A 25,770-nucleotide genomic window follows, 5' to 3' on the forward strand; every position below is an offset into this window, starting at 1 on the left:
CTGTTTTTAGTGTGTTGCTGAGTTTATCTTCTGAGTGTTTGAGTTACTGAATTTTATTTTCCTTGCAAAGAGCTTTGAGGTTTCTTTTTAGTCATGCTGTGTATAAATTTCATGAAATGAATGAATGGACATATAAATAAATGAATAAATAAAATAAGACTTGCACATTCTCAGTTTTTATATATAAAGGCTGCAGAACCCAGTGCTCCTTGGCTCCGTTTTAGCGCAGAGTAACCACAGGTACGTTGAGAATAGATGTTGTGTGACCCTCACCTCCCGGTCACCATTCCCTTCATTAACTCCCTCATTTCACCCGACACCTGGAGATATTCTGTGTTTCCCAGAAGCCAGGGCAAGAGACTCTCAAATCCAGGTATGGGAGCATAACTAGGAGAAGCATTTGTTGTTCCTGATTCTGCATCATGCCCAAAGCCATTCTGGAATCTTTCATAGCACGCATTCTGGAATCTTTTATAGCAGGCACTAGCGGGGAATTCCAAAAGCAGAATAGAAACCAAAAATATTTGACTTTCAAATGGATAGTGTAATTTGTGAGTTTGGCCCCGTCGTGCTGAAAATGGGGTGAAGTCATCCTAAAATTACCTTTTGGTCCACCATCATGTTTCAAGATGGCACCTGTCATCCAAATGTTGACAAAAATGGCTGTCCCTACATTGAGAATCCTCTTGCTGAGTTTGGTTACGATAGGCTGAACCTGTGCCAGAAAACAGGCAAAGTCATGCCAAGGTCAGGCTGCTATCTTGATTCAAAACGGTGCCAGCCATCTGCCCCATAACTTGCCTTGAGAGGTGCCCAGACCGATAGAGGACAGACAAAGCCTTTTCCAGAATATGTAGTAGATGCTTTTTCAGAAAAGGAGATGTGTCCAATGTTTAAGCCTTTCTTGTCCAACTGTCAGAATAGAATCAGCAGGCCGGGAGGATTTTTACGCACTGTGATTCTGGATGCACAGATCTGCTCTTTAACTTAGAAAATGTTGCCTCTTTTGTTCACAGGTCTTGGCTTTCCTCCATAGCCTCTTCACCTACAACAACCTGACTGTGGAACTGACGCAGGATTTCCTGCCATATAAGCAACAACTTCAGCTCAGTCTGCAGAACGTGAGTTTGCTTCCCTCCATCCTGTCTTTCTTCCTCCTTCGCTCCTACTGCGGAAATGCTTAGTGCCATATGTCTTGTAAGAACATATGAAGAGCCTGCTGGATCAGGCCAATGGCCTGTCTAGTCCAGCATCCTCTTCACATAGTGGCTGAACTGTTACCTGTGCAAAATCTGCAAACAGGACCCGAGCACAAGAGCCTTCTCCTCTCCCTAGGTTTCTAGCAACCAGCATTCAGAAGCATTGCTGCCTCCAACTGCAAAGGCAGAGCATAGCCATTGTGGCTAGTAGCCTTTGATAGCTTCATCCTCTTCCATGAATTTATTAGTCCTATTTTAAAGTCATGTAGTTTGGTGGCCATCACTGTCTCCTGTGGGAGGTAGTTCCATAGTTTAACTGCGTGCATAAGTATTTCTTGAATCTTCCTACGTTCAGTTTCATTGGATGTCCACAGGTTCTAATGTTATTGGGGCAGAGAAGGGGGGTTCTCTATCCACCTCTTCAAGGCCATGCATAATTTTATGAACTTCCCACCAGTTTCTGGACTACGGACTTGCAGTCTTTCCCAGGGTCCACTTTGACCAGGAATCTGCTGCATTGCAAATTGTGTTTGTTCTTCCATTCTTTTTGCAAGGCGACTTGATTCCCCATGTGGCTGCTTTGTTGCTAACAGAGGCCATCATCTGAGTAGTTGCCTTCCCACCTATCTCTTTTCAGCAGAGAGTTGTTTGTCCACACTTATTTCTGGCAACCAAGAGACCTGTGTGTTCTTGCTGTTTAGCGACTGCTGGAATGACTTGGGCACCAGCAATCTGGTGCCTTTGAGAAACTGGATAGAAGTGGAAGAGGCCCTCAAGGATCATCTGGCCCAGTGCTTGCAGTCCAGGAACTCCAGGGAAAACCTGTGGCTATGCTTGGGTAGATGCAAGCAGGGAGAATGTTCACAGCCTTTCCCCCATTCAGTGACTGCATTGACTGCATTGTCCTCAGGTGTTCCGTTCCAAGGGTTTTGCGTATACGGAAAAACCATCCCCTTAGAACTGCCCATGCACAAACATATTTACCTTTCTGGTGCTGGTGCCCCGACCAGGCCTCATCTGGTAAGCAAGGTAGAGAGCTTACAGTTTGTGTGCATTTAATTTGCGCAATTTCAACCTAGTAGCGCAAGGTTGAAATTGTGGAAGTTAAATGCTCATAAGTTGCAACTGTACTGTTTGCCACTACATACTGCTGCCGTCCACTTTCTGTTAGTTTTTTTTTTATGCAGAGGGCTGCACTTGAGGGACTTTTTGTTCTCATCTTGCAAGGCAGCCCTCAGTCTATTATTTTTGAAGAGATGGTTTGAACTACAACTCCCTTCTGCCCCAGGCAGCATGCATTGTAGTCCAATCCGTCCAGAAGACAGCAAGTTGCCAAAGACTGGCACAGGCACTTTAGCTGAATGTCAGATTCTTAAGCTTTTGCTTTCATGCTGTTATGTCCAAACTAAGTAGTCTTCTTCTTCCCCCATTGCTTTAACAGACCAGAAATCACTTCAGCAGCACCCGGGAAGAGTTGGAAGACCTCAAGAAGAGGATGAAGGAAGCTCCTCTCACTTGCAAGCTCCCTGGGAAGCCGACCATAGAAGGCTACCTGTATTCGCAAGAAAAATGTAAGTGTCTGCCAAGGGGATCCTATGAGGGATTTGCTGTGGTTCCTGCATTTCAGGGGACTGGACTAGTTGACCCTTGGGAGCACCTTCCAGTTCTATGATTTGGTGACATTGGAAGGTGGGCAGACTACTTCATTGGAGGTTTTTAAGCAGAGATTGGCTGACCATCTGTCCAGGTATCTTTTTAGCAATGATTCATTTCAGGGGGTTGGACTAGATGATACCCTTTGGGTCCCTTCCAACTCTTTCATTCTATAAGGGAGGCTTCCAGAATCAACCTCTGCCGGACTCAGCTCTGGACATTTGAGATTCCACTCTGCCAGAAATGTTTTCCACAGTTTTCCAGGCCATATTTCCTCTTCACTGCCAGCCCGCAAAATTTCAGAAATAGCTTCTGCTCATCACTCATCTTCCTTCCAGCCAGTGATGGACTGGTAGCACATCACAGGCTTGAAGGAAAAGAGAGGAGAGTCAGAAGTCAGGAGGGACTCTACTGGACCTCTTAACATGGATTTCAACTAGTTCTTACAGTGGAGAAAAAACTCTTTTTTTAAAAAAAATAAAATTGAAGGGAGGCTAGTTGAAATTGTTCAAGTTAAATCCTAAGCAAGGTAGAGAGCATAAAAGTTCTTTATATGCCAGGCTTGCTTGGGGTTACCTGGTCTGGAAAGAGCTTTTAAGTTCTCTGCCCTTCTGCAGGTGGTGGGATACTCATTATGAGACCTTGGATACACTCATGAGATCTTGTAGGGCTACTTGAGTTCCCTCAAGATCTCACGTGAGCATCCTTGGCCTTCCAGAGCCAATGCGCTGAGCAGGCCTTGCCGCTCAAGAGAGAGAGAGAGAGAGAGAGAGAGAGAGAGCGCGCGCGCTTAGAAGCCCTTTTGTGCTGGCTCCCTTTGGATTACATAGTGTGAAAAGAGCTTTCAAGCTCTCTACTTTGCTTGGGTGGCAAGGTCTGCTGGAAGTACAGGGGATTCTCTCTGTTTCTCCCCATCTCCGCTAGCCATGGGGTGACTCCAGAGGTTTGGCAATACACGATTTTTATGTATAAACAGAACCCCTGGAGCCAAATACGGCATGAGATGCAATCATACTGGAAGCTTTTAAAAAAGTTTTCTGCACAGAACCTTGTTCTTCCACCAAGATTTGGACTTCCAGATCTCTAATCAGACTTCCTTCTCCGAATGGAGCTAAAGGGCTCCTGCACCCTCAGAACAATTATGGGACGGAACTGGCAGAATCTGCTACGGCTTTGCTGTGTGGAGGGAATGCAGCTGTTTTAACAGCTTGGAATATTAGTTCCCTTCCCTCAAATCTTTACAGGTGTCTTTGCCTGCCATTAAAGGCAGGGAAGAAGAATGCCAGGTGGTTTGCTTACTGTCAAGGGGATGGCCAAGGATTAACCTCACTGAGGTTGAACAGTGTGCTCTGTGTGCTCTTGGATAGCATGTCCCTTTGAATGGTGCTAGGTTCAGAAAAGGACAAGCAAAATGATGGATGCTAGACTAGATGGGCTGTTGGCCTGCTCCAGCAGGGCTCTTCTGGTGCTGTTCTGGAACCTCCAGGCCCAAGATTTTGGAGTAGGTGGGTTATTGGCCTGATCCAGCAGGCTCTTCTTATGCTCTTAAGTGCAGGGTCTCCTATCCCATGCACTATTTCCTTGTGTCCATTCCCAGGTTGTCCTGCTGGAACAAGCCCTATTTAAAAGCTCTCTCTCTCTTTTTACACCAGATATTGCATGCAAGTAAGAGATGTACCTTGGGCATCTTCTGTTAAATTTGTTCAATTCTGGACTTTGATGCAGGGGCCCTGGGCATCTCATGGGTCAAATACTACTGCCAGTACGAGAAAGAGGCAAAGGTGTTCAGGATGACACACATGGAGCAGAAGCCAGGGTCAAAGCAAGTAAGTGAAATCCCACTTAATGCTCTAGGAAGCATTTAAAACTAACTCTCTGGTGGTAATTGCAGCTTGTGGCTTCTGGACACCACTGCAAATTTCTGCATCTGACCTTTTGACATGTTGCATGTATTATTATTAATTTATTAGCCAACTTTCACCTTAAGGTCCTGGGTGGATTACAACATTAAAACACAGTACAGTCATACCTTGGAAGTCGAATGGAATCCATTCCAGATGTCCGTTCGACTTCCAAAATGTTCAGAAACCAAAGCACGGCTTCTGATTGGCTGCAGGAAGCTCCTGCAGCCATTCGGAAGCTATGGAGTTGGACGTTTGGCTTCCAAAAATAGTTCGCAAACCGGAACACTCACTTCTGAGTTTGTGGCGTTTGGGAGCCAAAATGTTCGAGAACTAAGCTGTTCGAAAACCAAGGTATGACTGTATTGAATGAATAAATGAATCTGTATTTGCATCAGCCATCGGCCATAGCAATAAAACAACAATACGAGATAGAAAGAATATAAATAAAAAGTCAATTATATAAAATACAGTTGAGGGTTTTGAATCAATAGTCAAATAGAGGATATTATTCTAATTGCCCCAGCTAAAAACCTTATAACCTTTGCTGTCACCTGCTCATCTTGATCTGCCAAGAGAAAGGACACTGTGGCAGTGGCTGGGCGACCCGGACTGGACAATAAAAGAGGGGTGATAAATCTCATTCCTCAAGTCTTTATAAAGAGTGCAAGCCAGAAGGACATGCGCCACTGATTCGGTACTGCCATCTCCACAGGGACATAAGCATTTTTCATGTGGAACCTGTTGGAATTGTCCCTCAAGTACAGCCGAGGGCAGTACATTCAATCTTGTGAGAGTAAAAGTGCGTCTATATTTTAGAATTGCTAGGTTATGCAGATAGGGTGCAAGAGAGTCGAAATGGGAAGGTGGAAAATTGTCATACCATGGGTGGAATTTCCTTACTGTGGCCAAGTTGTTCTGACGCTCGATATCATTTAGGCACTGACAAATTAGACTGTCTGCTTTACTAAAACCCAAAGTGACTAGCTGTTGTGGTGATAGACCACAAGAGTGAAGCTTTTGATAGACAATTTTAGTCCAGGCGCTCTTGTGACAATCTTACAGCACTAAGAATATTAGACCAGGGGGATTTGAGTTTAGGTGAAGCGAATAGTGAAGTGTCCTGCGCCAGATCCATAATTCTACCGAGGGAAGATTAGCCTCTAGGCGCAATGATGCATTTGGGACACAGGGTGTATTAAACACGACTGTATTAAAACAGTTTAAAACAATTTATAAAAAAGAGTGAGTACTAAAAATACACTTCTCAAGTGCCAATAGCTCAGGGCGAAGTGGCACATCTCCAGCATTCTCCAAGAGCTGTTTCGTGAAGGAGCCCGGTGCAGCTCTCTTAGGGGCTGCCACAGAGAAGGCCCTCTTCCCCTGAGCTGTCACCCCCTCTGAGGGTGGGGGAACTACCAAAAGGGTTCCCTCTGTCAATCTCGGCACATGAAAAGGTCTGTAGGGAAGGAGGTCGCCTTTCAGGTATTTGACAGCTGAGTCATTTAAGACCTTAAACATCAACATGAGCACGTGGATTTGGGCCCAGAAGCAAACTGGCAACCAATGTAGACATTTAGAAGCTCAGCATGCAAAGTGGTGGTGATTTGGGGTGCTCCTTTTTGTTGCTTCCCTATAAACACTTACAGATGACCACCTGTTCTCCTTGCCTTCTGACTCAGCTTCATTTCAATGCCAGCCTTTCTGTCACTCCTGAGAGTTCTTCCCATTTTCATGGATTGATTTGCTTTTCCCTCTAAGCCTGGGATCTTAAAAGTGAGATCAAGTGTTCTCCCTCTCCCTCTCTCTTTTGCTTTCTGTAAATTCCCTTCTCAGGGCACCTTACACCTGATGCTGAAGTCCTGTGTGAGGAGGAAGACAGACTCCATAGACAAAAGATTTTGTTTTGACATTGAGACGCTGGAAAGGTAATCCAAACTCCTGGCAGGTTTTCAACTCTTTAAGTTTGCATTTCCTTCAAAAATTGCACAGGGGGCGGGGGGCGGGAAGAACCTATTAAAAATCTTTCTTTACCACCTGTTATAAAGTGAGTTTACAGGACACAGAAATTACAGCTTTAAAATTAATACGTATGCATAGTAAAGTACCAGAAGAATTTAAAAACAAAACAAAATCAAGACAACAATAAATCACAGGTCCATGAGGTCTAGAAACTTACCATTTAGTGAAAGGCTGTTGCTCAGTGGTGGAGCATCTGTTTTACATGCAGAAAGTTCCACATCCACTGCTTACTAGAAAGAACAGTGGCCTGATTCGGTATAAGGTAGCTTCTTACGTTCTTATTTATTAAATGTGTATTCCAGATAGTTAAGATAAGTTAGAAATGTTTAGTCAGGGTGGGGAGTAGTTTAATTTTAGCATAATTGTTTCTTGCTTTGTTTCATTATTGCATAATTGTTTCATTATTTTGTTAAGTTATTGTATAGTTTGTATTTTGTTTTTTAAGGAGAAAGGGTCAGGGCTGCCTGGGAGTGGGCCTCAGCCAACAGAATGGCTGGGGCAGGTTCCACAGGGGGGCATGTATTGCGACACCCGATCTCAGTAATCACGGGCAGGAGGAGGAGTTACACTAAGACCAGACCATGTCATTACCGAGGAGGCAGTTTTAGTCGTTGTTGGAAGACTATCCCTGCCTCCGGGTCCGGTCCTGAATGGAAGGATACTGGAATCAGCAAGGGAAACCCACATGACCTGAAAGTGTTGCTGTGCAATGATGAATAAAACCACTGCCATCCACAACCTGATTGTGGATGGAGGATTTGACCTGACATGTGTGACAGAGACTTGGTTGGATGAAGCAGATGGGACTGTCCTTGCCATTGCTTGTCCACCAGGTTTCTCTTACGTACAGCAACCCAGGCCATGTGGGTGGGGAGGGGGGGTTGCAGTGATATTTAGGAATGCATTAGTTTGCACCAGGCGTCCTATTGGGAAGACCCAGTGGGCAATAGGGGTAGTACAGGATTCCTTTTGGTGTACCGACCTCCCTGCTACACCAAGGATTCCCTGCCCGAGCTGCTTCAGGTCGTGGCGGATGTGCTCCTGGAGAAACCTAGTTTGGTTGTCCTGGGGGATTTTAACATCCATGCTGACACGACCTTACAAGGGGCCGCTCGGGACTTCGTGGAAAGCATGGCCTCCCTGGGGTTGTCCCTGAATAAGTTTGGCGCAACTCATAGCCGCAGACATGCCTTAGACCTGGTGGTTACCTTTACGGATGTTGGTGATCTGACACTAAGTAAAAGCAAAACAAAAGAAATGCCATGGTCAGATCACTTCCTTGCGCGACTGGACTTCTTTGTGACCCTTCCTCTCTGCAGGGAGGTGGGACTGATTCAGATGGTCCGCCCCCACCACTTAATGGATCCAATTGGCTTCTAGAGAGTGGTAGGGGATGCTTTATCCCATGTTGATGGCCTTTCAGCTGATTCCCTGGTGGCCCGCTAGAATGCGGAGTTAACCAGGGCTATTAACTGTCTGGCTCGGAAGCTACCTCTCCGATTGCATGGAGCCCGGACAGCCCCGTGGTTTTCCCTGGAGCTGAGGGCGATGAAACAATAGTTGAGACGGCTAGAGCGCCGGTGGTGGAAAACTCATTCTGAATCAGACCGGACACGGGCTAGAGCTCAAAGTCGAGCCTACCAAGTGGCAATGGCGACGGCAAAGAGGACCTTCTTCACCGCCTCTATTGCATCTGCAGAAAACAGCAGCAGGAGACACTTTCAATTCAAAGTGTTGTTGCTGACCTTTAAAGCCCTAAACGGCCTTGGTCCTGTATACCTGAAAGAGTTTCTCCACCCCCATCATTCAGCCAGGACACTGAGATCCAGCGCCGAGGGCCTTCTGGCGGTTCCCTCATTGCAAGAAGTGAGGTTACAGTGAACCAGACAGAGGGCCTTCTTGGTAGTCGCACACGCCCTGTGGAATGCCCTCCCATCAGATCTGAAGGAAATAAGACATTTGAAGGCAGCCCTGTTTAGGGAAGTTTTAATATTTAATGCTGTATTGTTTTAAACACTCGATTGGGAGCCACCCAGAGTGGCTGGGGAAACTCAGCCAGATGGGCGGGGTATAAATAAATATATAAATAAATTATTATTATTATTATTATTATTATTATTATTATTATTATTATTATTATTATTAAGTTGGCTTGATCCTGTCTCTGACATGAACAGAACAGGCTGAAATTGAAATTGAAATCTGACTGAGTTGCCCCAGCCACTCTGGGCGGCTTCCAACAAATTAAAACACAATAAGACATCAAACATTAAAAACTTCCCTATACAGGGCTGCTTTCAGATGTCTTATAAAAGTCAGATAGATGTTTATTTATTTGACATCTGATGGGAGGGCGTTCCACAGGGTGGGTACGGCCAACAAGAAGGCCCTCTGCCTGGTTCCCTGTAACTTTACTTCTATTGGCAAACATTTCTACAGATTACCAGAATGTTGGATGTCCCTTAGTGCAGAGAGTATTTCCCCCCATTCCATATCCAGCCGGGGAAAGAAGAAAAGCATTTTGCTAGTATTCAAAGCTGTCCAGTTTATTAAGGAACAGTAACCAACTTCCTCAGTTGCATGAAGTTGGTGAAATATTTGCAATATAAATATGTATTGCCCCAAAAGTCCACAAAATGTGATTGGTTCAATCTGTGCAAAGCTGAATAAGCATAGTGACTATGTCAGCAATCACTAGTAACAGAACAGAATTGGTGGTGCTTGTGTATTTAAATGAATATCCTGCTTCATCTTGCCAAAACAACAACCCGAGGCACCTGAAAAAATACAAATGGGAAAAAATAATACTGCAAATCTATTCAAAACAAGTAAACAAATCCAGCCAGGCTTATTGCAAGAATTCAAAACAATAACTAATAAAACTCCAGGTGGTTGCCAAGCAGTGCCAAGAAGACCACCAGCTACACTCACTTGACACCAGCTGCAAGTTAGAAAAGCTAAAGGAATAGGGTCAAACTTGCTGACAAATTCCAGTTCTGACAACATTGTATTTAGCTGTGGTTCTTCATTGCAAGGGGTGGGCCTAGATGACCCTTGGAGGTACCTTCCAACTCCACAGTTCCGTGATTGCATAAGTTAATTATGCTGCCACTCAAGCTTTTCCAGCTACTAGAAAAAAGAAGCTCCTTCCTGCTTTCTGCATCCTGCACAACCAGTTTTTTGTATGCGTTTATTTTCCATCTCCAAATTTTTCATTGAAGTGCAGAGCAAACACTTGTATTAAAAGCATGTGCAAAGTCCTTGGTGCGAGTTGCCTGGAGAAAGATTAAGCACTGTAATTTTAGATTCAGTCTTGTTGCTTCATGGGGAGAAAAACTTTCTTCGTTTTTACCCTTGTTCAATCTCTTGCAGACCTGGGCCCATCACCCTGCAAGCCCCTTCGGAAGCAAATCGACGGCTCTGGATGGAGGCCATGGATGGGAAAGAGCCAGTAAGTATTAAAAATGCCTTCTCCAGTTGTGTGTTTTGATGGAGTTTCCACTGCCACAGGGGCGGGGATGTAATCCAGATGTTGGACCACCTCTGACAACTGGTTGTGCTGACTGCTGGGAGGCGGACTGTAACAAACTCTGGGGGGCCACAGCTTAGCTATTCCCCACCTCCCCTTTTTAAGTTAACTTGCATGATGTTTTTTAAGTAATGATGTTTCAGTGAGAAGCGTTTTAGCTGGTTTCGAAAAGCGAAATAATGACTCTCCTTTTTCAAAACTTTCAAACATTTGTTTGACCATTCCCAGGGGCAGCCTTTGAAAACGTTCAAACTCAAATTTGGCAAAGTTTTTAGGGATAGCCTCTTGAATTGTTCATTTCTCCATTACATTTGACGTTGCAGGAGGAAGAGGCTGAGTGTGGCGACATGATTGGAGTTAATAAAGCTAGGCCTGGGATGGAGAAAGGGAATAGAAAAAAATCTTTCTCCATCTCTTATAGAACTCATGGACATCCAGTGAAGGTGAATGTTAAAAGATTCATGGCATAGAAAAGGGTCCTTAGTCGTGCAGCGCATAGTTAAACTGTGGAACTCCTTCCTGATGATAGTGATGGCCACCAATCTGGATGGCTTTAAAAGTGTCAGCATTAGACAAATGCATGTAGGAGACGGATATTGATGGCTACTAACTGTGGTGGCTATTCTCTTTTTTTTTTTTTTTTTTAAATAATATTTATTGAAGTTTCCAAAATACAGAAAGGGAAGAAAAGAAATTATGAAGATACATTCAGAACCTTATTTTCAAACATCCACTTTCTGGGACTCCCCCCTTCCCCCACCCCTACCGTATTCCCCTTTCATATTGTTGTTTCCACAAGTTCTATTTCTGATTTAAAGCACAATTTATATACCCCATTGTTCAAATTTAAATTTATACAAACCTTATGCAACACCCTTAATAAAAAAAAAGCAAAAGATCTCTCCCCGTAGCCCACCCCCTTTTCTTTCCACAATGTCCCCCTTTTTTCCCATTAAAGTAGAAGCACACAGAATAAAAGTATAAAAAAATAAGAAATATATTAGAAAAAAGAAAACCAATTCAGAAAATAGTTGCAAGCCTTTGGATTCTAATTCTCCCTCCCCTTCCCCGGTTTAATTTCCCTTATCCTCCAATCTATGTTTCCAGCCTGGAAATCTTAAGTCCATCAATCCCATTTTTCCCCCAACTCCTTGCAGAATTATTTCCCATTTTTAGGATTACTTTTTAAAAATTAATTCCTAAATCTTTAAAAATGTCAAATTATAAAATTCCCCCCATTGTTCTTTCAAGGTTATAGTCCAGCTTCCTCTTGTTCCGCTGCTAAAACTTTCTTATTCAGAAGTTTAGTAACTCTACATGGGTTGTTGTTATTCAAGAACAAAAACTTGCGTTCAATCCCTTCCTTCTTCAGTAAAGTATTCTGTTGTCTCCTTTTAGTCTAAACACCCTGTAGACGAGATTCAGTTTCAGTTTTGCAGCTTTCCCAGGAGATAACCAGTTCTGTGAAATTCCGAAGTGTTGTATTTTTCCCGGCTTACGCCCATCTTTGTAATGTCCCGAAGCTCCTCTAGGGGGGTTGTTGTAACTTTGTTTCCAAAAATCCGATTGTTCTCCGTATTTTCGCCATTTTGTATTCAAGTCTTAACAAATTATATCAAGTTGTAACAAATTTGACCAGCAAGGTCCTTGTAATAAAATCCTCTTTAAAATTCCGACTTTGACAGCTACTTTGACAGCTGTCAAAATCACCGGCTCTTTTCACCAGGCTCACTCCTCAATCGCCCCGGTTCCCAGGGAGGGGGGTGCATTTTCCTTCTCCTTCAATTCTTCCTCCAGCACAATTCTTGTACTTTCCCATCATGGAATTCTTGATTTTAGCAAAGATACCGTTCTTTTTGGGCCTTGGCTTCCCAATCCTTGTTTTAAAATGTCTACAATAGGGAGGGGGACTGACTTCCTTTTTAGATCCCCCCCCGCTCGTCTCAAATCCAAAAAATTTTTCTTCTTTTAAACCCGATTTCCAATTTACTCACGGGTTGTTGTTAAAAGTCCAAATTCTCAATGGAAGAAGTCAGCGCTCTCCGCCGGATGGCATGCGGCTTCGCTCGGCAGGGATGGCAGAGGACTCAAAGCACCACGCTTCTCCCCGGCACCCGATCCGTAGCCTTTAAAAAGGCTCCTTCACGAGTCGGGAGGGCGCTAGCGGTGCTAGCCGAGTCTCCAAGTCCACGGCCCCCGTGGCCGTGGTTTCTAAGGGTCCCCGCATCGCCGGTGCGGTAAAACCCAGCCCCTGCCGAGCCGGCTCCCTCCGGAGCTCGGAGGGAGTCCGCCATTCGGCGATGGCGCCAACCCGGAAGTCTGTGGTGGCTATTCTCTCCCTCCATTTCTGAATACCAGTTTTTGGAAGCCACAGGAGCGGGGGGAGGAGTGTGCTCTTGCACCCAGGTCCTGCTTGTGGGTTTCCTGTTGAAGCATTTTGTTGGCTCCTGTGAGAACAGGATGCTGGACTAGATGGGCCAATGGGCAGCAGGACTCTCCTTATATTCTTATGATAAATGTGCACTTCCAAAAACTTAGCATTAATAAAGCTGCAGTCTGAATGATTTGCAGTATGTTTATTTTTTTTAAAAAGGATTTTATTTTATAATGTCAAAGGATTTTTTTAAAAGTAAAAGTGTTGTGACTTTTTGATAGTTTCAGTTCCTTGCAATTTCACCTCCTCCTACTTCAGGGGTGGATAACCTTTGACCCCCCCCCCATCAGCCGCACATAGCATGGTCACCACTGGCAAGAGATTATGGGAGCTGCAGTCCAGCAGTATTGGGAGGGCCACGCCATAGGATAGCCACCCCTGCCCTAACCATGTGAGCATTTTGTTTCCGTGCAATCTGGAAAGAATCCACTCCCTGTGGGGATTGTTCCTGGGTTTGTTTAGCTTCCCTGGAATAGCCTGCATGTGACCAGATACCAAACCCTGAACCCTAAGTTATTAAAACCTCTGCCGTCATGGAGATGGGAAGGTGGCTGTAGGAAACAACACCAGCTGGGAAGTAGAGGCGACTCCCCATGGCTTTTATGCAGTGTCCACATCAGCAGCTCTTGGGAGAACTTTGCAAACAGTGTGTGAATTTTTTATATTGCAGTACGTTGCACATGATTGACTTGTGCAATTTCAACCTTACACAGTTGAAAGCCAGCCAGTTGAAACCTCACAAATAAATTGCACATAAGATAGAGAGCTTTAAAGCTCCTTTTGCACCGGGTTTCCCCTTTTAAGCTCTGTGCCTTTCTTACTGGGCTCTGAGATGCTGTTGCGAGAACTTGGATGGCACTGTGAAATCTTATGGGAACTTCCCAGAAGCTAGTAAGAAAGACAGAGAGCTTTTGAGCTCTTGCCTTGTTTGCTTAGTGGGGCCAAGGCTTGCCTAGTGCCTGACTCCAGAAAGGTAAAGATGCTCATGCAGGGGCTGTTCCAAGGGGGCAGTTCAAGCGTATGTTTTTTGCTTATGTGCACCATCTCTGGAACATGTCCCCTGTGCAAGAGGTGATTATACTGTCTTATATCCTGTCTTTCAGTCAATTTGATTCTTCAAGGGTCAACGTGTTTGCCATCTTTTTAATTTACTTTTGCTTTTATTTAGATCTACCACAGTCCCATCACAAAGCAGGAAGAAAGTAAGTAGCTCCCATTTTGGTTTATGACTCAGGTAGATCCCAGATAACCCCTGTATAAGTGCACACACTTTTGCCAGCCATTTGTGCTTTTCAAAAGCATGCATAAGGTGTGTGTGTGTGTATGTGTGCTGCTTTGGAAGAGCAGGCAAAATGTTCTGGATGCAGGTATCTTGGCACTTAGCTTGCTTGACCCTTTCCATGGTGGCTGATGTATCTTCCTCATAGTCTTAAAAAAACCTTGGTGTAGAATCATGGAATGGTAGAGTTGGAAGGAACCCAAAGGGCCATCCAGTCTAACCCCCAACAATGAAGGAATCACAACTCATAACAGTGTCCACCTCCCTTCAGCTACGATTCCTAGAGGGGCTATGAAACGGCACTAGGTGATGTTTATACTGCAGCCGGGCAAAGGGAGGCTGAGGAGAGTATGGGCTGTAAGTGGCCACCCACTCACCTCAAATAGGATATTTCAGAGTTGGGGAGAAGGTTCAGAAAAGGGCAACCCAAATGATCAAGGGGATGGAGCGACTCCCTTATGAAGAAAGGTTGCATCATTTGGAAACTTTTAAGTTTCGAGGAAAGGCGACTAAGAGATGCCATGATGGAAGGTTATGAAATTATGCATGGCCTGGAGAAAGCGGACATAGATAAGTTTTCCTTCCATATTTGGGCCACATAAAAGAAAATCCTTCTTCACACAGCACACAGGAAACTCTGCCCTAGGAGGCAGTGATGGCCACCAACTCGGTTGGCTTTAAAAGAGGATTGGACAAATTCATGGCTGCTAGCCATGATGGCTCTACTTCTGAATACCAGTTGGCGGAAACCACAGGGAGGGAGAGTGTTATTGTGCTCTCGAATCATGCTTGAGGGTTTCCCAGAGGCATTGGTTTTGCCACTGTGAGAAGAGGATAGGCCACTGGTTTAATCCAGCACACTCTTTGTAATGTTCCTACGAACATTTTTGTAAAAGCTTAATGAGATTAAGTAAGGCAGAGCCATTCTGCTATCCCACCCCCACCCCACTTCCCCAAAAAAACAAATTCAGGAAAGTTATCTGTGCCCACCCCGTCATGGTGGCAGCTTCATCTCTCTCCTCTCCCCTTAAATAGCTGAAAAGGTTTTGACCAGAAAGTTTCCTCCAGCTGAAGATAATAACAATAATAATATTTTATTTGTACCCCGGCTGGAGCCGAGCTCAGAGTGGCTAACATCATATAAATAATACAACATGCATTAAAACAAGCAACCAATCGATTAAAATGCATCCCAAATTAATTCAAATAAATTAAAATTAAAACTGGACAAATGACAATCCTCAGGTTAAAATTGAAAGCGGTTAATACTCGCCAGGACCAACTGTTTCCACTGATATTATAAGGACCTGTGAGCAGGCTGGGAAACCTCCTTTGTGCTTGTTCTTATACAAAGAGAATATGAGTCAGACTGAACCCTGACCAAAGGCCTGGTGGGACAGATCCTTCTTGCAGGCCCTGCAGAAGGATGTCACATCTCGCAGGCCCTAGTCTCTTGTGAGTGTTCCACCAGGCTGCGGTCATGGCCGAAACTGGCTTTGGTTGAGGCCAGTCTAATCTCCCTGGGATCTCCCGGAATCTTCTCCGCAAAGAAGCTCGCAAATGCCTCACAGCTATAAGTCTGATTCATATTTAAATTTGGCTGTCCCTCTAGGGACGTAAGAGACCTAATTATACTAAAAAGTTGTGCCAGGTGAGAGCTAGTGGATGCAATGGAGGCTGAGAAGTAAGACTTCTTAGCAGCCTTCACTGCCATCTCATACGTCTTCATAAATGCCCTATAAGATGTTCTTGTGGCTCTGTCATTGGCACTGTGCTATACTCGCTCTAGCCGTCGTGAGGTCCTGCTTCATTTTCTGGAGCTCCTTGGTAAACCAGGGGGCCCGGTTTCAGCGGGGTCGCAGAGGACGCCTAGGTGTGATCTCATCGATGGCCACCAAGAGCCAGATCAATGAGCCAAGCTCGGTCAATGAGTCGCCAGGGGGAGCAGGGTCCCACAAGGCCTGACGGAATCCATAAGGATCCATCAGTGTCCACGGGTGAGCCTAAATAGGCTCGCCACCTAAGCAGGGTGGGGTGGGAAGTCAGACCATGGCACCTCCATCCAGCGGTACATGATCACATCTATGCCTGCACCAAAGATCAAATCCAGCATGTGGCCTGCTTGATGTGTGAGGCCCAAAACAAACTGGGAGAGCCCTAGTGTTGCCATGGAAGACCCCAGGTCCAGAGCCTGTAAGGAGTGGCAGCATCAGCATAGACATTGAAGTACCCCAATACCAGTAGGTTGGGGAACTCCAAGGCCCAGCCGGTCACCACCTCCGGCAGGTCTGACACGGTGGCTGCTGGTACGCTAGGTGGCCAGTACACCTGCCAGATAGCCAAGCTCTCCTCGGCACCCCACACCAGGCCGACACATTCAATGCCGGAGAACGATGGTGATGGCAGAGTCCTGAAAGAACAATCTTCCCTGATTAACAATTCCGCCCCTCCCCCAGGCCCACAATCTGCGACTGGTGGAGGACGGAGAAATCTGGGGGTGCCTAACACATAATTGAAGGGAGCTCTAACAAGCACGTCTCACCAGATAAGACTTGTATCGCCTAATGAACCTGCGCTGTGTGCAGTTTCAAATAGATGCCCATTGCTGCTCTCTACTGGGTGTGCTGCATATTGCAGCTACTGACTTTGTAGAATCGAATGCATTTAAAAAGATGCTGTAGGAATTACCAGGCATACCTTGATTAGGGTACATTCAGACATGGGGAACATGGTGTCTGTTCCCCTGCTTATAATTCTAGTCCTTCCATCCCTCTCACTGTGTCTTTCTGATGGATATACTAGCACCTTGAATGAAATCTCATGTTCACTCCAGTGGGTGTGGTGTGACATAAGACGCTCGGTAATAACATCACACAGCAGATTACAAAAAAGAAATAGGAGAAGAGTTAAGTATGATAGGGACCTGCTACCATAGTAACATAATGAAGTATATATTATTTTGGCTTCAAAGGTAGTAAAGGCAAGATATCCTTGTGCAGGACATCTGAGGAAAGAGAAATGAATCAAATCCTTCATTGTAACATCTGGAAGCCAAAGTTCATGAAGAAGAGTCCCATTTCCCTCCATGTTTCCCTAGCTGTTAATTTCTACATTATATCTGAGCTTTCACATGTAAAAGCCACTGCTGGGAAACAAATGAGATATAGTGCTCATTTCTATGCTGTTTGATTCAAGGAGAAAAAAAACCATTTGCAGTCAACCTAGAAAATCACAGGAGTAAACTGGTGATTTTTGGGGTGCTGGTATGCGCAAGAAAACACACCAGCACACAATACTTTTCTGTCTTTTTCATGGTTGAATCATGAGGGAGGGAACAGACAACTGTAGGCAAGTGTAGAAAGGGTGTGGGGGAATAGTAGCATTGTCCAGTGACGTCCCTTGTTGTCTCCCATGACACCCACTGGTGTGAACATGAAATTTTGTGCAAGGTGCTGGTATATCAGTCAAAAAGCCACAAAAAGTTGCAGTTTGACAACACAACAGGTATTGCAGTGTGAGAGGAACATCAGAGGGACAGAAGCACTAATACTATAACCAGGAAGGGAAGTAATGCAACATTCTCCGTGTCTGAATGCACCCTCATTAAGGCCCTAAAGAGCTTCCATAGGATATTTTTAAATGCGTTTGGGCCTATTTATTATACACCCGATTAGAAGAAGCAACGGAGCAGGAATTATACATTAGATGGATCTGCTACCATAGCAACATAATTAAATAATCTTATTTTTAGCTTCCGTAAAAAGAGCCCAGCATCAAAAGCCTGACTAAATAGTTTATAGCCATAATTTGCAGGGTGGGAATGGGGTGGTAGCGGGAGGAAACCCACTTAGTGCTAGTAATAACTCCATAGGAATACTCTGATTAAAATGGCCATTCCATTTTATATAACAATATATCATAATTACTAATCTTAAACATCTGCTCATGTCCTTCCCTAACAGTGGAATCCCATAAATAGAATCATAGAATTGTAGAGCTGGAAGGGAGCTGAAGTCCAGCCCCTGGCAATTCTCAGAAGTAAGCCCCGAGTAGGACTCGCTGCCAGGAAAATGCGCACAGGATTGCAGCCGAAATATAATCAAATGAGTCAATATATTCCAGACTTTCTAACCAGTTTCTTAAATTTGGGGCCTCTATTGACTCTCGGGGATGTGGAACCTCAGACTTGGGGGCCAAATGTGGCCCTCCAGATGACTCTGCCCCTAGGGACTCTCCTCAAATCGCTACCCCTCATCTCCCCAGGCCATCCCCCCCCCCTTGGTTTGCCACTGCTGATATTTTTGAATGGATGAATTTGCCACTCCATCACTGGCAGCAGCTCTCCAAGATTTCAGATAGGAGATTACTTGGGGATTATTATAATTAAAGTTATTAGTCACCTTTTTTTGCCACAGGCACCTCAAAGCGACTTACAGAAAAAGAGGAAACACATATATTAAAATCAGAGGTGGGGTTCTTTAAAACACCCCAAAAACTCTGAAAGTTAGTTACAGGCTAAAAGCCTGCTTAAAGAGGAATGTTTTCATCTGGCGCCTGAACATATGTAATGATGGCTCCAGGCAAGCATCCCTGGTAAGATCATCCCACAAATGGGGAGCCACTGCAGAAAAGGCCCTGTTATGATGCTGCCACCCTCCAGACCTGTCATGGAGGAGATACATGAAGAAGGTCCTCATATAATGATCACAGGGTCTGGATCAGTTCATATGGAGAGAGGCAGTTGTTGAGGTATTGCAACCCTGAGCCATTTAAGGCTTTACAGGTGAAAACCAGCACTTTAAAATGGGGCCCAGAAACTGATTGGCAGCCAGTGCAGTTGGACCAGGATCAGTGCAATATGTCTTGCCTTGGTGAGCAACCCAGCTGCTCCAGCTGAAGTTTCTTCACTGTCCTCAAGGGCAGCCCCACATCTAATGCGTTGTAATCTAAGATAGAGGTTGCTGGAGCATAGACAACTGAGATGCCGCTGGAGACAGAATCTGGGACTTGCAAGGCTTGCAAGGCAGATGCTCTATCATTGTGTTGTGGCCTCCCACCAGGGCCAGGTGGAAAAGGTGGTGACAAAAGGATCTTTCTCAGCCCTACCTAGAGATGCCTGGGATTGAACCTGGACCTTTAGCAGATATAACATGCCTTCTGGGTCAGGCTGAACTAGGAAACAGCTCTTACCATTCCTTCCTGGCTTTAGATCACTGGTGCCTTGTCACACCATCAAGGTGTGCAGGGAATTGTTGGCCGTATTATAAGAAATCAATCTTTTAATGCACCAGCATGTACACTTCGGAACTCCCTGCTTGTTGACACCAGGCAGGCACTTTCACTGTACTCTTTTCAGCACCATTCTTCTTTAGACGAGCCTACCCAGATATGTAGAATGTTGATGTGTGCTTTAATCTTTTTTAAAGCTTATCTTTGATTCTAATTATAGTCGTACCTTGGATCCCAAATGCCCTGGAAGTTGGACGTTTTGGCTCCCGAACACTGCAAACCTGGAAGTGATTGTTCCGGTTTGCGAACGTTCTTTTGGAACCCGAACGTCCGACAGGACTTCCGTGGCTTCCTGCAGGAGCTTCCTGCAGCCAATCAGAAGCTGCTATTTGGTTTTCAAACATTTTGGAAGTCGAACGGACTTCCGGAACGGATTCCGTTCAACTTCCATGGTACGACTGTATTATTTGAATGTTTTAAGCAGCTGCTTTCTTTCCTGATAATTCTATTGTTTTCTTTTTTATGTGTAAAATGCTTTGAGGCTTTCCTTTACAACCATGCGGTATAGTATAAATTTTATGGAGTAAATAAAAGAAAGACTACCCTTGTTCCTGTAGCAGAATGAACTTTGACTTGTCCCTGCCTGCTCTTCCTCTCTGAACCTACAGGCAGATAATCTCCTGTTGCCTTTTGTATTTTACAGTGGAGCTGAATGAGGTTGGCTTCAGATTTGTCAGGAGATGCATCAACGCCGTAGAGACAAAAGGTGAGTGCCGCAGACATTGCATCTGGATACTTCCCTCTTATATAGTATGATTGCATTTTTCAAGGGGGGTGTGTGGATTCAGGGGTTCTCCATACACATGAATATCATGCATAGCCAAATCCTGGGAGGCAACTCCATGGCTAGCAAGTGAGGGGGAAGGAAAGAGAGAATCTCCCATATTTCCGTAGCCCACATGCCCAGCAGGCATAGCCCAGCAAGCAAGGCAGAGAGTTTGAAAGCTCTTTTGTTTGACAAACAACAGAACAATTGAAATCTCTCCCCTATTAGCAGTACTTGAGCTTGTGATCCAACCCATTCAAGGTTATGATGACCCCATGGGTGGCTTTTCTCCATACAGCTGCCCATATGAAAATAGCCAGACATTGCAAAACTGGTGTTGGGCTTGACATCAATTCTTGGTATACCAGAGTCTGCTCAGTAGCATTGGCTGAGATATTAACATGTCAGGTCAGAGTGGCAAAGGGCAAACACAGCCCCTACTCCTTTTGTAACATCAGGCAAATGTTTCTGAATGCATAAATTGTTCAGACTGTGGCAGGAATCCACCCAACACTCATGGGAAAACGTGGTGCAAGCTTTTAGAGTAACCAAACAAAATCTTGTTACAAAGTACGAAAAAAGTCTGTAATTATATCAGGACAAGTTGTTCGTTGTTTACTGTTGCAACAGTTGTTTTCCGAAAAGTTATCTTCTGTTCCACGAAAAATAAATAAAAACATTATGAAAAGAAGAAGCTCTTCTCTCGCCAGGTCAGTCGATTGGGCACAAAATGACTTTAAGTTCTCCGCCTTGCTTGTGAGGGCAAGGCCCACTCAGTGTGCCAACTCTGGAAGTCCTGTGGAACTCTCTGCCACTTGAGATTCAGCAGGCGCATTCTGTGCCAACTTTTAAACACTGACTGAAAACTTCTCTATTCCACCAGGCCTATGCAGGCAATTAAGAGTACACCCCCCCACAATGTTTGTGTTTTTAATTATTTTGCTTTTAACTTGCTTCTTAAAAGTATTATGATTTTACTGTATGTTTTCATAGTGTGATATAATACAGTGGCATATAAATATTGCTATAAATAAATAAATAAAACTAGAGATGCTTGTGCAAGATCTCGTGCGAACTCTGATGGGCCTGCGAGATCTCGTGATAGCATCCCAGTGCTGGTGCAGTGAGTGGGCCTTGCCTCTCTGCGCCCTGCAAGCTGCAGAGCTTAAAAGCTATTTTCATGCCAGGAAACCCAAAGTAGACCCGGTACAAACAAGCTTTTAAGTTCTCTGCCTTGCCTGGATTTATCATGCACAACCAGTCTGCAAGAAACCCATGCAAGTTAAATGCACACAAGATGCGGTCACACTCTACTGCAATTTCTGCAGACAGTAACTCCAGTTTCTGTAATTTATGCAGGCTGCAATCCTAAACCCACTTATTTGGAAGTAAGCGCCATTGAACTCAATGACACTTATTCCTAAGTAGATGTGTACAGGATTGCACAGCTGGCGGTCTAAAAGCACTTGAAGAAAGAGAGTGGTGAAGTCCAACTTGCAGACATGCTTGCAATGTGAATAGCAGAGGCTTTTTAAAAAAATACATATAAAGAGAAGTTGGAATGTTACTAGCAAAAGTGACCTAATATGCAATCTTAGAATTTGTTTTTGGAGGGGTGGGAAATAGACACGCTTCTTAATTGCTTGGAGAAAATTCAAGGCAGCTTAATGACCCAAAGTGACACAATAAAAAGTTGGGCCCGGTATTATTTTAGTTTAGAGATCTTTATCATAAAAGTGCCATTAAAATAAATGGTGTCTGTTTCGCTCAGTGCTCGAGATGAAATCTTAGACAATCAGACTCTTTTGAAGGGCTGGCAGGCAACAGCTGAGCAAATTTAATGGGAGCTTTCCTGAAATACTGGCCTGCTTCAAATGTTGCCATTCTTTCTTTAAGCATCTTAGTGAGTTCTGTCTGGAATATTTCCTTTCATGCTGCATCCTGGAGAAAGCAAGTTTCCAAGCATACCCGGCAAAGGTGGGCTCTGTTGTTTCCAGGAATCTCCCCTTAAGGGGCATCGTGCTCCCCCTACACCAAGGAAACCACCCTACAGATTTCTGCTTTTCTGCATCTGGAGAAGAAAAGTGGATTTCTTAGCACAAATTATTGTTCTTAGGAAATGAAGAAGCATTCTCGGTGCTCATGAGTATCGGACTAGCCTTGTAGACTAAGAGAGCCGGAGTGGTGAGGTGTTTAGAGTGTCAGACTAGGACCTAGAAGATACAAGCAGTTGAATCCCCACTTGGCCATGAAGTTCACTGTGTATGACCTTGGGGGCCAGTCACTGCCTCTCAGCCTAACCTACTTCATAGGGTTGTTGTGAGGATAAGAAGAGAAGGAGAACATACCACCTTGAGCTACTTGGAGGAAAACTGGAATATAAATGTAATAAATAAGTAGAATGTATAACCAAATGCAAATGTGTGAGGTCCCTGGGGAGACACTTAGTAACCTGCAGCAGGGGTGGACGTGGCTGATGTCACTGGTACTTGTCTTCTGCTCTCACAGCTTGGTCTGGGTGAAGAGTGAAAGGCCCTCTTGTTGGAGGAGGAGTTAGAACGTTGGCCCTGCCTCCTCTTCCTTGAGGATGAGAGGCAACCCTGAAGGATGTGATTTGTCCTCCTGCCTATCCCAATAACATGGCCAAGTGAGGATTCAAACACTGGTCTCTTCAAGTTCCTAGTCCTCATTTAATCCCCACAACAACCCTGTGAGGGTAGGTTAGGCTGAGAATAGGTGACTGGTAAAGGTCACCCAGTGAGCTTCTACACCATGCTGGCTCTTAAATTAATTTGTGACAGTTTTCAGTTTGTTTACTGGATAGCCAGGAAACAAATTTTCCATATTGTTTCCAAACCAACTAGATAGAGCAGTGGCACTCAGCTGGTGGTCTGCAGACTCCAGGGAGTCCACATAACCTACCTAGAGCAGGCATAGGCAAACTTGGCCCTCCAGATGTTTTGGGACTACAACTCCCATGATCCCTAGCTTAATAGGACCAGTGGTCAGGGATGAGGAATAGTAGTCCCAAAACATCTGGAGGGCCGAGTTTGCCTATGCCTATGCCTGCAGAGGATCCGTGGCACGACTTGCATAGCAAAAACTACAACAGAAATACCAAAAAATTCAAAGGTAGGTGGTCCATAGCTTGCCTTTTGAAAAACGGAGTCCACAGTACTTAGCTGATTTGGAACCACTGACACAGAGGATTTAAAATTTTATTTTTAAACAGTTCCTTCACCATATACATATTATACCACACACTGGTTCCTGGACTACACTCAAAGCTTGCAGGAAATGCCTGCAGAGCAATATTACCGTATTTTTCGTCCCATAGGACGCACCTAGTTTTTTTGGGGGGAAATAAAGGAAAAAAAATTTCCCTTTATTTCCCCCCCCAAAACCAGGTCGGGGAAACCAAACCAGGTCGGGGAACAGCAGTATGGCGGCGCTCCGCCTCCCCGCTGTCCCCCGAGCTTGTGGGGCTGGCACTGGGGAGAAGCGCGCTTCTCCCCAGCGCCAGCCTCCAAACCAGGTCGAGGAACAGCGGGATGGCGGTGCTGCGTCTCCCCGCTGTCCCCTGAGCTTGTGGGGCTGGCCGATGTCTGCCCGAAGCGCGGGGTGCTCTGCTTCAGCACGCCCCGCGCTCCATGCAGCAGGCTGCTATCTGCAGCTTAGGGAGCCCTGCGGGAACTCCCGCGGGCTCCCCAGGCTTGCTGATAGCTTCCTGAAGCCTGGAGAGCGAGAGGGGTCGGTGCGCACCAACCCCTCTCGCTCTCCAAGCTTCAGCGAAAGCCTGTATTCGCCCCATAGGACGCACACAGATTTCCCCTTCATTTTTGGAGGGGAAAAAGTGCGTCCTATTGGGCGAAAAATACGGTATTTATGGAGCCTCCTTGGGGAAGCTGTGATGGCCTGAAATAATCTTTAAAGAAGACTCTGGACTTGGTTCCATCCTGGCTCCTGCTTTTCCAGGCTCAGGGCAAGGATTCTCTCTATGTTACAGCTGCCTCGACCACCTGAAAAACAATTTCTTAATTTTAAGTGAGTGCACGAGATGGCGCCATTGAGCTTTGAGTGCCATTGAGTGCTTCCTATGTCTGATTTGCCAGGGCTTCAGGAGTAATGGTCTTTTCTCCCCCCCCCCCCCCGCTGTTCAGGTATTACAGTCGAAGGCGTCTATCGAACTGTTGGGAGCAACATCCAGGTGCAGAAGCTCCTGAATGCCTTCTTTGGTAAGAAACAACGGTTCGTTGCCAACTGGGCTTTATTTCTGTGGAATCATGGGGATTCTGATTTGCAATTTACTAAATCAAACCAAGTTTCCCCATAAAACCATTATATGCAATGGACCAAATTTTCTCAATCCATTCAGGTATGGTAGGAGATATGTTCCCCTTCCCCAATTCTTGGCTCTTATGATCCTAGCAGAAGCTATACGGTTAAACACTATTTGCCGATCATATTCTGGAATATCATCTTTTAGATAACCAAGCAGAATTATTTTAGCTTTCAAGGGAATACGATATCCTGACATATCAGAGATATCAGCTTGAACGGATTTCCAGAATATTTCTATTTGAGTACAGTTCCAAAATATGTATATGTAACCTGCTTTATTTGATCCACATCTCCCTAACCTGTATATTAAAATTTATAATATCTAACTTTAACTGAGTCTACATCTCCTGTATCGGACAGGCTGTGCCACAGAATCATAGAATTGTAGAGTTAGAACAGACCTTGAGGCACATCTAGTCCAATGCGGGAATCTAAACTAAAGCATCCATGGCAGGTTGCCATCCAACCTCTGCTTAAAAATCTCCAGTGAAGAAGAGTCCACCACCTTCCAAAGGAGTCTATTCCACTGTCAAACAGCTCTTACGCTTAGAAAGTTCTTCCTGAAGTTTAGCTGGAATCTCCTTTCTTGTAACTTGAAGCCATTGGTTCGGATCCTAGCCTTCCGGAGCAGGAGAAAGCAAGCTTGCTCTATCTTCCATGGGACAGCCCTTTAGATATTTGAAGATGGCTATCATAGCTCCTCTCAGTCTCTTTTCTTCCTGGCTAAACATACACAACTCCCTCAATCGTTCTTCGTAAAGCTTGGTTTCCAGGCCCCCTAATCATCTTGGTCGCCATCCTCTGCACATGTTCCAGCCTGTCAAGTGTCATTATTTTTTTTATCATACTTTTATTGTGCTAGCTGAAGGCCATGACACCATCCTTAACATCAGCAGACATGAAATATACTGTAAAAGCACAACCAAAACTGGCAAAAACCTTGTTACAGGGACAGTTAAAAGAGAGAGGAGTTGCCTATGTATCGTATAAGTTAGATCCCTGAGTCCCCTTTACAATTAATGGCTAATTCATCCAAATTCATCACTCTAATCTCCCTAGCTGCCAGAGCATAGAGAGCAAATTGCTAAAATCATCAGCAACATTCTGCAGCCACTTCTTTCTCTCTGCCATAGTTAGGTTGATTTCCTGCGCAAACAAGGGTTTCATAAATCGATTTGTGGTTCTGCACAAAGCCAGCATTGTGTTGTAGATAATGAGATATATATTCCACATACAGTTGCCTGCAAAATCAGAGTCTTGCTTCATAAGGGACCTTATTATATTGTCCATCCAGGGCCACTGTAAGCATTGCCTGGAAGCGCAGCTCTGTGAAGGCCGCTCTTAGCGAGGCGGACAG

General features: G+C 44.8%; 1 protein-coding gene and 1 long non-coding RNA gene across 4 annotated transcripts in view; one reads left to right on the top strand and one right to left on the bottom strand.

The window, feature by feature from the left end:
• Positions 1–25,770, bottom strand: part of LOC310754565 — a 632,985-nt gene that overhangs the window by 95,202 nt on the left and 512,013 nt on the right. The window lies entirely within an intron of this gene.
• OPHN1 (oligophrenin 1) overlaps positions 1–25,770 on the top strand; it is a 125,646-nt gene that overhangs the window by 48,771 nt on the left and 51,105 nt on the right. For all 3 annotated transcript variants that reach the window (XM_083596367.1, XM_083596369.1, XM_083596368.1), the window contains 8 exons: positions 1,017–1,121; positions 2,641–2,770; positions 4,578–4,678; positions 6,590–6,681; positions 10,148–10,226; positions 13,907–13,940; positions 19,950–20,012; positions 24,233–24,307. In XM_083596367.1, coding sequence (XP_083452493.1) covers positions 1,017–1,121; positions 2,641–2,770; positions 4,578–4,678; positions 6,590–6,681; positions 10,148–10,226; positions 13,907–13,940; positions 19,950–20,012; positions 24,233–24,307 — 679 coding nt within the window. The remainder of the gene's footprint in view (positions 1–1,016; positions 1,122–2,640; positions 2,771–4,577; positions 4,679–6,589; positions 6,682–10,147; positions 10,227–13,906; positions 13,941–19,949; positions 20,013–24,232; positions 24,308–25,770) is intronic.

The sequence above is a fragment of the Podarcis filfolensis genome, assembly GCF_964270895.1.
Source record: "Podarcis filfolensis genome assembly, chromosome: Z".
Taxonomy (NCBI): Eukaryota; Metazoa; Chordata; class Lepidosauria; order Squamata; family Lacertidae; genus Podarcis; species Podarcis filfolensis.